Source organism: Budorcas taxicolor, chromosome 2 (assembly GCF_023091745.1).
Source record: "Budorcas taxicolor isolate Tak-1 chromosome 2, Takin1.1, whole genome shotgun sequence".
Lineage (NCBI taxonomy): Eukaryota > Metazoa > Chordata > Mammalia > Artiodactyla > Bovidae > Budorcas > Budorcas taxicolor.
In genome coordinates this window covers 155,229,177-155,244,153 of record NC_068911.1, presented here as the reverse complement: position 1 = coordinate 155,244,153, position 14,977 = coordinate 155,229,177, and the positions used below count along the sequence as shown (strand labels likewise).

General features: G+C 43.1%; 1 protein-coding gene across 1 annotated transcript in view; it reads right to left on the bottom strand.

Annotated features, from left to right (window-relative positions):
* SGPP2 (sphingosine-1-phosphate phosphatase 2) overlaps nt 1-14,977 on the bottom strand; it is a 155,265-nt gene that overhangs the window by 88,690 nt on the left and 51,598 nt on the right. The window contains exon 2 of the mRNA XM_052660957.1: nt 8,017-8,175. Within this exon, the coding sequence (XP_052516917.1) occupies nt 8,017-8,175 (159 nt within the window). The remainder of the gene's footprint in view (nt 1-8,016; nt 8,176-14,977) is intronic.

Here is a 14,977-nt window from a genome sequence, read left to right as displayed (position 1 = left end):
TAGTTCTATTTGCAATTTTTTAAGGAATCTCCACACTGTTCTCCAAAGTGGCTGTACTAGTTTGCATTCCCACCAACAGTGCAGGAGGGTTCCCTTTTCTCCACACCCTCTCCAGCATTTATTGCTTGCAGATTTTTTTTTTAATAGTTTATTATTTTTTTAATTTTAAAATCTTTAATTCTTACATGTGTTCCCAAACATGAACCCCCCTCCCACCTCCCTCCCCATAACATCTCTGTGGGTCATCCCCATGCACCAGCCCCAAGCATGCTGTATCCTGCGTCAGACATAGACTGGCGGAAACCCATCATTTTAAACTCAAGCTCTTCAGCATAAGTTAACTTGACTTGGAAGAGGAGGAAAGGAAGGAGCTGCCAAAAGGAAACCTTCTGCTGTTATGACCTCCTTATTGACAGGATTTTGAGAGCACCGCTCCCCCCTCCCCCCAAAAAAAGGAATCTCTAGTTACTGAGCAACTCAGCATTTCCTTTTAAAGCATTTCTTTGATTGTGTTGAACACAAAACAGCAAACTATCTAACAAATATTTAGAGGTGGATTTGATATGCATTTCTAATGTATCATCATTGAGCAGAAGAAAGCAGCATGTAAAACCATATTAGCATTCAGTCTGCAAAAGAGATGACAGGGTTTTTTTCTTGTAATTCTGTCCAGCATTTAGTCTTTGCTTTCTTTCTCCATGCCATGGATGGCTCTCTTAAGTGTCACATAGTGAACAAATAAAGAAGAGTCATGACCATGTTATGTACCTCCCAAGGTCCTCTAGCTGAGTCCTTTCATTTTGAAGCTAGGGATGCTGCAGGCCAGAATCAAGAAGTGAGTGCCCTGAGCAAAGTCTCACTGCTAGGATTATAGTCCAAGTCTCCCGATATTTTAACCTGGTCCGTGGCTCTGTGCCCCAATTAATTGTCTATCCTCACCCCCAACACAGCTGCTTGGACCAAATACAATCAATATATGCATTAGCCAGAGGTGGGTGCAGTTGTGCTACACAGTGAGCTGGGTTATATTGTCTTGGAACTCTGAACCAAAAGACAGGAAGTTACCAGCTGGCATCAGGAGGTAAAGAGGCAGATCCGTAGAGTCACTGCTTAACTGTAACAGAAACCAAGCTATTCACTGACATCAGCCCCCGTGTGGTTTTGGCTCCTACGGAACTCCTTGTAACCTGACAACATCTCCCCTTTGAGCCAGTTTTGAGTGGAAACCAAAACCAACACCCTATAAATACCACCCTCATGTTCCTTTCATGGTATTAATATTTCAGGATCAGGAACCTCTGTGTGTATGTGTGTACACAGTCATGTCTGACTCTTTGCAACCCCATGAACTGTAGCCTGCCATGCTCCTCTGTCCATGGAATTTCCCAGGCAAGAATACTGGTTTTCATTTCCTCCTCCAGGGGCTTTTCTTGACCCAGGAATTGAACCTGTGACTCTTGCATCTCCTATATTGGCAGGCAGATTCTTTACCATTGCACCACCTGGGAAGCCTGGGAACCTCTGAGTGTGCATGTATACTAGGTTGCTTCAGTCATGTCCAACTCCTTGTGATCCTATGGACTGTAGCCCGTCAGGCTCCTCTGTCCATGGGATTCTCCAGGCAAGAATACTGGAGTGGGTTGCCATGCCCTCCTCCAGGGATCTTCCCAACACTGGGATCAAACCCTGTCTCCTGCAATGGCAGGTGGAGTCTTTAACACTAGTGCCACCTGGGTGTGGGGCCCTAAATGGGAAACCTTGAAAAAAGAAGGGCTAGCTTTGCAGTTTAGAGCTAAGATGGTGCCTGGCAGAGGAGATGAGGGCATGGCCTAAGTTTGTTAAAACTTTTGATTGGCTCTCTTGATTTCCATGCACGTGGACAGCACGTGATCACCATAGACTCTTGTTACAATGAAGCGCACGATGACTTGACCTTTAACGTGATTGGTGCAACTATGGTATATTAAGATTTGACCTTTAACGTGATTGGTGCAACTATGGCATATTACAATTTGACCTTTAACATGATTGGTCCAACCCTCGCAAAACCCCCTTGCTTGCCTATATAAACCAAGAGTTTGTGACAATAAAGCAAAACTGCTTAGACAGAACTTCTGTCGCCTGTGATTGTCTCTGGCTTGCCCAGGGGCTGGGTTGGGGGACAGCAGGCTCACCTCTCCTCGGGACACCTCGGCTTTGCTGAGGGAAGTTCCACTGCCTCTCTCTTTCTGCGGAGTGCCCCCCGCACCTGGGAAGCCAGGAACCTCTGACCAAACCTCAGAGCTGCTGACAGAGGTGGAAGCAGCACCCTCCCCCAACATCAACACTCCTTGAACACTCAAAGAGTTCATCAAAAGCCATAAATTCAGAAGGATTGAGGGGGGCTTCCCTGGCCATCCAGTAGTTAAGACTTCTCACCTCCACTGCAGGGGGTGTGGGTCTGATCCCTGGTCAGGAGCTAAGATACTGCATGCTGTGTAGTATGGCCAAAACTTAAAAAAAAAAAAAAAAAAAAGGATTGAGGGAATTAAAAAAAAAACAAACATGAATTATTAGAAGCGAGATTACCCCTGCCTGGAAACTCAGAAGCAACCAGGGCCTTCAACTAGACCTTCAACAATCAGAAAAATTCTTAAGAACAGTTTGGATAGGGTGACAATTCCTTAAAAATAACCACATATGGGTCAGAATGCTGAGGACTGTATCCTTTGATGTCATTATGTAAAAGAAGTGTTTACAAATGGGAAAACAAAGGGAAAAGAAAATTCCCAAGACAAATTAAAAACTTTCTGGAGTTTGGGCAGTGAGAATCAGGTTTTCTAAAGGCTGGTTGCCCCCGAGTAAACTATTTCATGGCCAGGGAAACTCCAGGTGAGAAAGATTTGGTGCCTGAAGATGGGAGTCCCAAATTCAAATGTTTTATAGGGGTCAAGGACTTCCCTGGGGGCTCAGTTGGTAAAGAACCTGCCAATGCAAGAGATGCGGGTTCAGCCCCTGGGTCAGGAAGATCCTCTGGAGAAGGAAATAGCAACCCACTCCAGTGTTCTTGCCTAGCGTGCATGCACACACATACAGGCCATGGAGGTCACAACAGGTAAGGCAACAGTGGTGAGGTTCCTACCTAAACTAATGTGAACACCCTGCATAAAAGCATTGAAATTCAATTTTAAGGGATTTTCTTCTACTGATGATACCATCAACTTACATACCACTTCTCAAAATCTTGAATTTCTAAAAATCTTATTTAAAGACACATGGCCTCTGAGACTCGGAAAATCAATAGTTCAATCTCACTTGATGCTAACCGATAAAGAGAGATTCGAAAAGACCCTTTAAAATATACTCAAAAGACAGACTGAAAATTCACAAGAGTTAACACAAGTAGCATCTGAAAAAAAAATTTTAGTGATATTAAAAATATATGAAAATTAATGGAGGTACCATTATGCTACCTCATGTTACAGAGCTGAACACCACGCAGTTTCAATGAAAGTGGAGCTAACCTTTTTAAGACACAAGCAATATTCTATTTTCTTTTTTGGTGGGGCTGTCACCACGCCAAAATGGAAGACAGGCGATCAGATAATCACTCAGTTGAGCAGTGACTCCTAAAGTTCTATGGATAACATCTCTTATGAGGGTCTAATGAATAACCCATTCATGGCCTTTTCTGTTCCAAGGTCAAAGATTCTATTGAATCGAACGACAGGTTAAAAAACCTTGATAAGTGACAGAGGAAGAAAATACCTCATTGATGTTTCTCAGTTAACTTTTTAAAAAAAGCTTATCTAAGTTTCCTGGGATAAAATACCTTTGACTTGTCAAGAAAGGTCTATGAAAGACACTTAAGGAGTAGATAAAGTTAATAAATCCCATATGGGCAAAACTGAAATGCAATCATAGCAAATATGCAATGGAACAGAACCTAGGGCAAGTGGTCTGGATGCTTAAAGCCTCAACTTCAACATCTCTTAAAAAAACAACCAACGGTGAAGGCTCTTAGTGTAGTTCAGCAGTATTTTTCTAAGAAACAATGGTGGCCCTCTCTTGCACAAGAGGCCTTAGGCTCTGGATCAAATCCACTTAATCCAAAGTGATTCTTTCTACATGTTAGTTTCCTGATTGCCAATAGTCATGTCTCAGGTACTGGCAGGATTAAACTAGGTAGTATATGTAAAGCACTATTACACTGAGTGTCCTCAACATATAATATGGCTTATTATTTGAAGTATTACAATCCCAATCCATAAAATGATAAAACCGATACCAACCCATTGTTATGAAGATCAAGAAAGATAATGAACATGGGGATGCCAACAAATGCGATTAACAGAGGTGGAATAGACAGGAGGAACAATTACAACTGTGATAAGAAAGCTGTTCATGTAACCATAAATTCTGTTAAGTTGCTTCAGACAATATGAGTCACTCCTAATATAACAAATTATTTTTAAAAGCGATAAAACCTGCTGAGACTTTATTCAATGACAACTGTCAAATTAATATGCAATTCATCAAGAGATCTGGCACTCTTGAACATAGCTATCTTTCAAAGGATTTTGAGTGAGATAAGATGTTTAAAGTTAGGGGACTTCAAATTCTGTCCCTTATATAATAAACATTTTTTCATCCTCACCCCTTAAAGAGGCAGCCACTAATTTAGTCATATCCCTTACAGGAGACAGGCTGCCACAGGAGGAAACTGATTGCCCCAAAGAATCTCACCCTTCTCCATCCCAGGTGGCCCTAGTGGTAAAGAATCCACCTGCCAGTGCAGGAGATTTAAGAGACATGGGTTGGATCCTGGGGTTGGGAAGGTCCCCTGGAGAAGGGAATAGCAATCCACTCCAGTATTCCTGCTTGGAGAATCCCATGGACAGAGGAGCCTGGTGGGCTACCGTCCATGGGGTCACATGGACTCAGACATGATTGAAGGGACTAAGCACTTAGCATGCATGTCCATCCCACCTCCCTTCCTACCTCCCTGTGACACCATCAAGAATTTTCCTTCCCTCCACCCAGTTACAACAGTGGAGCCAAACCAAGCCTCTCCCGTTATTATCTCCACAACTGAGGACAGAACAACCACCTTCCCACCTCTCAGTATCTGTCCCCTCCAAACCTCTACCTCCCTTTGCCCTTCCTTCCTTCCTTCCCTGCAACCCTCCTTGGATCCACCACTGTCTCTCCACCATTAACTGCCAAGAATGGCTCACTGATACAAATTACATAACCTCTACATGGATGCCTTGTGGATCTGACCATTCACTCATCTCTAAAAGCAAATAATAGGCTGCCAAAGCTCACAACAAATAGCACATTCAAAGGCGGCTCTTTCCTTTCTCAGGTGAAGACTTTACTTGCCCACTCTCTGACAAAAGACTCGTAATTCTACCTTAAGTGGGAAATCCTTTGAGTGCTCCGAAATCAGGACTCCAAAATGAAAAACCACCACTCACGATGACAATCAGAGTCCCATAACCACTGCCTTCTACAGGGTCTAAAGATGTTCCTGATCCCTCAAGAAAAGTTTTCTACCCTCAGTGAGGAAGATAACTGACCTCAAACTGACTGTACACAGTATAAGATACTGCTGGGTTATTAAAAATATTTTGCATCATTTACCACACTCAACTACCATAAAAGTTGGATTAAAAAAAAAAAAATTCTCAGAAAAAGGGGCTTCCCTGGTGGCTCAATGGTAAAGAATCCACCTGCCAATGCAAGAGACATGGGTCGGGAAGATTGCCTGGAAAAGGAAATGGCAACCCACTCCAGTATTCTTGCCTGGGAAATCCCATGGACAGAGGAGCCTGGCGGGCTACAGTCCATGGGGTTGTAGAGTCAGACACATCTTAAATCTCGGAAAATAAGTGACAAGAAAAGGAATGCAAGTACCCTGGATCTTGGGTGCACGTTCACATCCTAAGAACAGGAGTGCTCCTAGCTCCCTCTCCTCCCCCAGCCGCTCTAGTGGACATCACCGGCTCTGCAGGAACAGAAGACACTTCAGAAAGGAGGGGAACAACTGCGCTAATGTTCATCTCTTCCAAGATTCTTATGCTTTTGCACGTTCTCATTGGATCATACTTTTAGACGTAAGCTAGATTTCAGAAGAGGGCCAGCTGGGAGACAGAGAAAGGAAACAGTGACTTGTAGAATGAGAGAGAAAAGGAGCAAATAAGCAGGAAGAATTAGGGGCCAAATAATCCTGACCACAAGCCTGAGGGATCTTAGCTGTCCTTTAGGCCCAAGACTTCAAACCAGGCCTTGGAATTCTGCATTTCAAGGATGCTTTTGTTCAGTTGGCATATAAAGCTTTTAAAATGCAAGCCTAGGACTTTCCTGGTGACCCAGTGGATATGAATCTGTGGGTTAATGCAGAGGACACAGGTTTGATCCCTGATCTGGGAAGATCCTACATGCCGTGGAGTAACTAATAAGCGCATGCACCACAACTACTGAGCCTGTGAGCCGCAACAACCGAAGCCCAAGCACCCTAGGGCCCACGCTCAGCAACAAGAGAAGCCACCGCAACGATAAGCCCAAACACTGAAATGAAGAGTAGCTCCCACTCACCGCAGCTAGAGAAAGTCCACACAAAGCAACGAAGACCCAGTGCAGCCAAAAATAAATAATAAAAACCATATTTTAAAAAACTGTAAGCCTTCATTTAAAGACTTCACAGAAAAAAGAGATCTGACAGTTCCACCCTGTTTTTCCTCTCTTGGGCCAGGGTGGTGGAGAGGGGCAGCCACTCCCAGTGCCCCGAGATGCCTCCCCACCCACCAGGGCTCTTCACCCATCACTTCACTGTTTCATTTCTACCCCCTGCCTGTTGTGACACTTGCATTTATGGCTCCAAACAAGACCTCTCTCTCACCACTACTACAAATGAGAAAAATAAAGCCCCAGACGTGCAGCCACAGCTTCTCAGAACAGAGCCGCCTGAGAACCCTAGTACCTTTACACATGACCAAGCGCTTCTGAAGCTCAGTTTTCAGGGTGGAATCTTGAGTTAAGGAAACAGCTGTGCTGGCAGCCTTGTCCCTGAAGCCACCATCTCTTGGCTAAACAATCTTTGACCTAAGAATTGATCTTTTAAGACTTTCGCCTTCATGGACTCATCACTATGCATTACATGCTTATAGCAACCTGTAGATCCCTCCCGCATGCTAGACCATGCTGTGAATGTCTTCAGGATTATTCTGGGAGATGCGCTTTATTAACACTGTTTTACAGGCTCAGGACAAGGGCACACAAACAGGTGCATTGGCTGAGCTTCACTTGAACCCAGGCCAATCTGATCCCAGGGCCTGGATGCTCACAGCACACCTTGCTACTATCTCCCTCAATTAAAAAAAAAAAAATCAGAATTTAGTCCTGAACAAAGTTCAATGATAGGGTCTGAAACAAAACATCAGAAGGGGCTCCACCTCTCCCCCTGGAATTGTCCATGGGTTTCCGTATATAGGCCAGCTGCCCCCCTAATATTAGAAACTCCCTCAAATTAAAGCTGCCCTGCCTTATATGTCCTTGTGTCTAATAGGTATGGAGTAGTCACACTTAAAACCACTTGGAATTAAGTCACACTTAATACCAAATCATGTCTTTCCTCTCCTAGGAATTCCAAGTGGTATTAGTCAACAGCTCCTATTTTCAGTTTTTGATCAAATTTTACCAAAAGGGGCTTCTTGAGAGGAGGCATTTATGCCCCATCTTGGGTTCTGGGCTACAGTCCATGCGGTCACCAAGTGTTGGTCATGAGTGGGCATGCACACATGTACCACCACTGCTAGGATTCTCAGAAAGGTCATTTCTCCTAACATCATCTCTCTCCTCTGCTAGTCTTACTCACCCATAGCTTTAGCAATGTTTTTCCTTTCATTTTCCCAAAGTAAACCAGGTAAAAATTCAGCTCTAAGTGATTTTTAAAAAAAGAGCAAATATGCAGAGTACTAAAGCAGATGGCTTTTGCAGAAACAATACTGGTCCATAAGTAATAATAATACTTACAACCCATATGATGGTCAGTCTTCTGGACAAATAAGGATCTATATTCCAGTGAGTGAATGGAAGAAAAGTGATGTAGAACACTTCTTGTCCCAGAGCAGCTGAAAATCGGAACAGGTAATAGTAGAAATAATTCTTCACGACATACTTCTGTACATAAGCCTAAAGACAAAAGTTAGAAGGCTCTGTGAGTTCACTGAACAGGCCACCATAAAGACGAGTTTTAAAAACCTCCATCTGGGGACCTCTCTGGTAGGTTCCAGCCCTGATAGGGGAGCTAAGATCCCTCATGCTTCAAGCTGAAGCCAAAACAAAAAACAAACAAGAGAACAACAACCAAAACCACCTCTATCTACAACTCACCGGGTTTCAACTGCCAAGTTGCTGCCTCCTTTTCCATTATTAATTACTGGTTGGCCAAAAAGCTTGTTCGGGTTTCCATATGGTGTAATAGGAAAAACGGAGCGAATTTTACATTATCATTGTATCAACCCAATACATTATCATTATTGTCCGAATACCGTGTTATTGAACATCTATCTATCCACCCTGATGTGTCCACACAAACACAGATAATGTGTTTTTGATATTGTTGCTGTTTAGTCACTAAGTCACATCTGACTCTTCTGAGACTTTATGAACTACACAGCCCGTCAGGCTCCTCTGTCCATGGGATTTCCCAGGCAAGAATACTGGAGTGGGTTGCCATTTCCTTCTCCAGGGCATCTTCCTGACCCAGGGATTGAACCCGTGTCTCCTACACTGGCAGGCGGATTTTTTACCATTTCATAAAATTAAAGTAGTAACATCCAAGACAGAAATATCAGGAGAAAACACACAAAAAAACTCAAAGCCTTTCTCCTGAGTGCACAGAAAGCTAGAACTCGAGGCAGCAGAACTCTGTGAGGGTCTCTGACTATGGCGGCTTCCCAGGTGGCGCTAGTGGTAAAGAACCCACCTGCCGATGCAGGAGACATAAGAGGCCTGGGTTTGATCCTGTGTCAGGAAGATCCCCTGGAGGAGGGCACAGCAACCCACTCCAGTGTTCTTGCTTGGAGAATCTCATGGACAGAGGAGCCTGGCGGGCTGCAGTCCTTAGAATCACTAAAGTGGGACACAGCTGAAGCGTGCATGCATGCCTATGGTAGACAGGAGAATGGTCCCAAAGGTGATCCTAATCCTTAGAACCTGCAAACATGTTACCTCATGTGACAAAAAGAAGTTTGCAGATGTAATTAATGATCTCGAGGTCTAGGGGTCACCCTGGATTATGTGGATGGACTCAAGGTAATCACAAAATCTAAAAAAATAAACAGGAGGCAGAAGAGTCAAGTTAGAAACCCAGTCAAAATCTGAAGATGCTACATTGGTGACTTTGAAGATGGAGGAAGGAGCCATGATTCAAGGAATACAGGCAGACTCTAGAAGCTAGAAAAAGTGAGGGAAAGGACCGACCCTCTGCTTGAGGCTCCTGAAGGAAGGCACCTTTGCTGATGCCTTGATTTCAGCCAAATAAGAACCATTTAGACTTCTGCCTTCCATGCATTCTGTAGCCACAGAATAAACGGCTGTTGTTTTAAGCCACGATTTTTGTGCTAATTTGTTGCAGCAACAAGAGATAGCTAACATGAAGACTTTAGAAAAATCACTTGCTGATGAATGTTTGTAATTTACCTTTTAAATAGGATTTGTTAAAGTCAACCCACTACAGTGACAACCTAAGAAACAGCAAGTACACCTGGGTCTGCTAAAATGCACTCCCATTTTCTATCATCCTGGTAGTAGACAGGGAGAAGAGGGAAAAAAAAAAACAAATTTAAGGATATTAAAACAGGAGTAAACAAACAATCTATTTTAAAATATGGTATATGTCCTCAAATTATGGTATAATTGTAATGAACTTAAAAAAACAAAGTCACCCCGCTAAATGAATCTTAAAAAATAGAATTTTAATGTTAGTGAAGGTAGCTGTGAACTTCATAAAAATAAAATCAAAGTAAAAAGCCAGTACTGAAAACGAGGAGGAAAAAAGGCAGCCCTACCACAGGACTGACTCTGTCAAGGGTCTTGTAGGTCTGGATTTTTGGTTAGCTTTTACATAATGTCTGAGGTCCTTGAATCCTGGGGGAATTCAGAGAATAAGTTATATGCATTTATTTTGCAAATATTGTCTATGATGCCTCAGAACTTAGGCTGGGTGCCAAGAATATTCAGATGAGCCAGGCATGAAGCCTGACTTCAAGGAGCTCTTATCTGGTGGGGGTGGGTGGGCATCAAAATCTATAATTTGAGGAAATTAATTTTTAAAGGACCAACATTTTATTTGAAGCCTTGAAAAAGGGCAAGAGTGCTTTTATACTTTAAAAAAAAAAAATGACCTTGGAAATTGCCAGAATATGAACTGTGCTAGACACTGCTGGCTACCTACCAAGTATGCACCACTTTCTTTCTCTTCTCTCTGAGGTTCCTGATTTTATTCCAGTATGTCTACCTCCCCTACAGAGCCCAGTGTCTCAGGCAGGAGTTGACACTGTCCTTGGCTCCAGAGGTACATCTAGATTCATGTAAACCAGTCACGGTTAAGTTCAAATCTTCAGCCTCAAAGCCCAGCGGTACATGACACTATCTGCGAGAAAGTTATTAGTCAGGAGTAAAGTTACTAGTCAGGCGCATACAAGGTAAGCCTGAAGTTCATCTCTCTCTGGGGAGCAACTTTACTTCTAAGTGAATTCAAAGGAGAGAGAATGGATCCATCCTCAAGAGCAAAGACAATAAAGCACAAAATGAATTAAATAAGGAAGTGTATAGTTCTATCTCTCTGCCAAGATAACTATGGCTAGACGTGCAGAACGAGGTCAAGGGACCGTGATGAATACTTAAGTGACAAACTCCTCCCTCCTCCTTCTGTCATTCATTATCTAAAGTGAGGACTAATCTCTACAGACTCTGTTTTATAAACATACACTCAACAGGCTTGACCTTTGGCCAAATCCTGTGAAGAGACTCTTTGTATGTGAAGATTAGTTATTTTAACGCACCAGCTGCCAGGTACACTTGGGACTCTCTCCTGCTTTGAAGCTTTAGGAGGAAACACTTTTGCCAAACTTTGACAAGGGTCAAGCCCCTCCCTCCTGTCATTTCACAGTACCCAAGGGCTTCCCTGGTGGTTCAGACAGTAAAGAATTCACCCGTAATGCCAGAGACCTGGGTTCAGTCCCTGGGTCGGAAGATCCCCTGGAGATGGGCATGGCAATTCACTCCAGTATTCTTGCCTGTGGAATTCCATAGACAGAGGAGACTAGAGGGCTACAGTCCATGGGGTCACAGAGTCAGAAATGGCTGAGTGACTAACACTTAAATAATAAACACTTCAGTGTTACATGACATCATAAACAATCAGCAACAACCGTACCCTACCCTAGAGACCTATCTGAGACCAAGCTCAATACCTTCATCTTAGTAAATAATGGAAAAATTTGCCAAGGATGACAGCAAACTGCTTTAGTGTTACAAGTAACTAATTAATATCTTTAGGCATGCTTTCTAGAATCTCTTAGGAACTATTTTTTTTGGTGGAGAACAGAATCCTCTCTAAATCTTAGGAACAAAAAGCAAAAGTGAAATTTAAAATAGCAACATGTGTATGAAGTGAAGTAAAAGTCGCTCAGTCGTGTCCGACTCTTTGTGACCCCATGGACTATACAGTCCATGGAATTCTCTAGGCCAGAATACAGGAGTGGGTAGCCTATCACTTCTCCAGCAGATCTTCCTGACCAAGGAATCAAACCAGAATCTCCTGCATTGCAGGATTCTTCACCAACTAAGCTATCAGGGAAGCCCCCAACATGTATATAGGGCAGCTAAAGGAGTTTTTAGATAACATCTCTATATGTAACCAAATAGCTTGAGAGCCAATATTTGTCTCCAAATTCTTAGGAATTATACATACTATAAATAATTAAGTACTTGTCTTTTCAGAACAAGAATCTGTTTCCCTTGTAGGAGATCACAGTGTGTTTCACTTTAATATATCTCTGTAAAGAAGAATTTTAGTTCCAGGGTATGTGTTGGTCCCACTGGGAACAATTAGAGGGAGCAGAAACTGGGGTTAGAAAAAGAAACAGTAGGTAAAGTGAATGGCAGAGAGAAGAGAGAAAAACTGAGAGACAGAAAATCAAGTCCTGGAATGAAATATCTACATTCTACATAACTGGCCACACACAAAGGGCTTACATCCCAGGCAGTGGGGCTGCATTTCTGGAGCCCAGACTCAGGAGGGAGGCAGTGATTAGCACCCAATTTTTTAAACAAAAGATCAGGCCAAGCACTGAACATACAGGTGGGTGGAGAGCTCTTTTTAGAAATAAAAGATCTCTTAGTATGCCAATCATCTGGCTTAAAGAAGTTTCTAGTAAACAACAGAAGACATGGTAGAAATTACCCATATATCCATCATTACTAACTGTAAATTGTCACTGAAATTCTCATTTGTCTGTTTCACCTATTGATTTATTTTCCTGAAAATGAAAGAAAAAAATGTTTTTGCAGGAGCAGGGAAAAATACATGATCTCAGTCTTTCAATGCCATCTTTCCCTTTTGGTCACACATTCCTCAAATGCACATTCTCCTAAAATGGGGGGTTTGGTAAACTACTGTTTGGAGGGGAGAACAGCTCCTCTGTTTTGCAAGTACTGGAATATTCTCTGTTCTCTGCAAGGCTGCCTTCAGCAGATAACTAAGTCAGGACAATGAGAGAGCCATACAGCTTCACCCCAAGATGACGACAAAGAATGCTGCCAATATATGACTTTTTGACTTAGCTTTGCCCCTGAAACACCTGAATGGTGTTTGGTTTTCCAAACACACACAGAGGAGTCCTAAATGCAAAGGAAAAATGGCCAGGTCAGCACCACTGACTGCAAGAAGGGCTGACCCAGACAGCAAAGACGTGAATGCCCAGCAGACTTGGCAGCTGGCCCAGCTTCTGAGCTTTCAAAGCAGGAATACAAGAAATGTTTTTGGTCAAAACAATGTATGACCTTGGGGAAGTCAATTTGCCTTTTTGAACCTCAACAGCCTCAACTGCAAAGGACGGAGTAGTTTAATTGGCTTTTAATATACAAAAAGAAAATTCTGTCCATGGAATTCTCCAGGCAAGAATACTGTAATAGGTAGCCATTCCTCTTTCCAGGGTATCTTCCTGACCCAGGGATCTTACCGTGTGAGCCGCCAGGAAAACCCTAAGTAGGGAAGGGCCCATTGAATAGAATGTTACCCCAGGACCTATTATACAAAATGATGTAAAATTGAAACTAATTGGTTGAAAGTGAGGTGGGGCCCAGGGAACCTCTGTTTCAGCTCAGACACTATCTCACACCACAGCCTCCAAGTTTTTCTCTGGAATATTCCCTCAAAGCAGTTCAATAATCAGTTTGAAAACCACTGACCTTAATCTCTGCCAGACCTCATATAGCTAACCTCCTGTAACGAAACTCTGGCCTTGAGTATACAGGCTATAAGCATTCTGACCTTAAGGTCTTCAAAGGACTTGATAAACCCTGCGCCAATGTCATTGAAGGTCATATAAATTATCTCAATTTTTTTTTTCTGATTAGAGTTGTAAATGTAAGGATTCTTCCAAAGGTCATGTTTTAGATACTACTCTATCTCAACACAGCCAGAAGAAGTTCACATCCGGGGAGGGTAATATCTCAGGCTCCACGTGGCCTGTATTAAATTGGAAGCAGTAAAAGAGCTCCTTCTCCTTGGCTGAGAGATCAATCTCTACAGAGTACAGCACAATTTTCCTTAAAAATAACTTTAGGACTCAAAGCTTTTCTAGAAGACACCAAACAGCAGCATTTCCTTCAACGTGGCTTTGCTTTAGAGAATTTTTACAGACCAATGAGAAAGAGGCAAGAGAATCCAGAGCTAATAGACTTGGAGGGAAGAGTCCAGGAAAGGGGAGGTGCAGAGTTGATAGTTAGGCACATGAACTCTGGAGACAGAGTGTCTTGGATTAAATCCAGGCTGCTCCAACACTCACTACCTGAATGAACATCTCCCAAAGGCCTCAGTCGTCCCTTCAGCAAATGGGAATTACAACAGTACATACCGCATGGAGACACTGGGAAGATTAAATTGGAGTGTGCTGCTCTGCTATGTGCCAAGCAGTCAGGTCAGAGCCAGGCGGAGAAATGTTGCTCTAAGACCTACCTGATGGCCATGAATGATGATGGTAGCAGGGAGGATTTCCCAGAAAGCATTTCTCCATTCTAACACGCACGTGACTCACCTGGATCTTGTTAAAAATGCTGACTTTGATGCAGTTCATCTGCGGCAGGGTTGCGAGTTCTAATGGGCTCTCAGGTGATGCAGATACTGCCAGGTTACCCACCCATGGACCAGACTTTGAGTAGCAAGGGGCAAGGACATTCCCAGTGAAGGGTTTTTAAACCCAGAAGGAAAGTTCTTAGGTTTAATTCTTAGTGTTAAGAGGAAGCCTCAACTGGAGTTTAAGAGAGTAAGAGAGCATGATCAAAGTGACAGGTAAAAATACTCGTGACAAACCAGAGGGAGCAGTTAGTGAATTCCATGGAGGATCCCACAGCGATCTGAGTGCAGGAACTGAGCCCCAGCGTGCCCCTCAACCACAGGAGGCACTGACGGGAAGGGCACGAGGAAGAGGCATCCCATCGAAATGGCAGCGGATCAACCAATCCACTAACAATGCAGAAAGAAAGAAGCTGTCCCGGGCTCCCTGCCTTCATCTGAGAACACTTTGCATAAATTCCTGGATGACAAATCCAAAATTAGTCAAAGAGCCAGGAAGCGTGAAAAACATTTCTAACCTCTCAGACCATCACAGAAAAAGAAATCTCATTTCCCTAAAAAGGGCTCTTGTACCACCGTCCGAATCCTGACTTGGAGACAAGGTTCTCTGGCTCTGCAGGCCAGAGTATC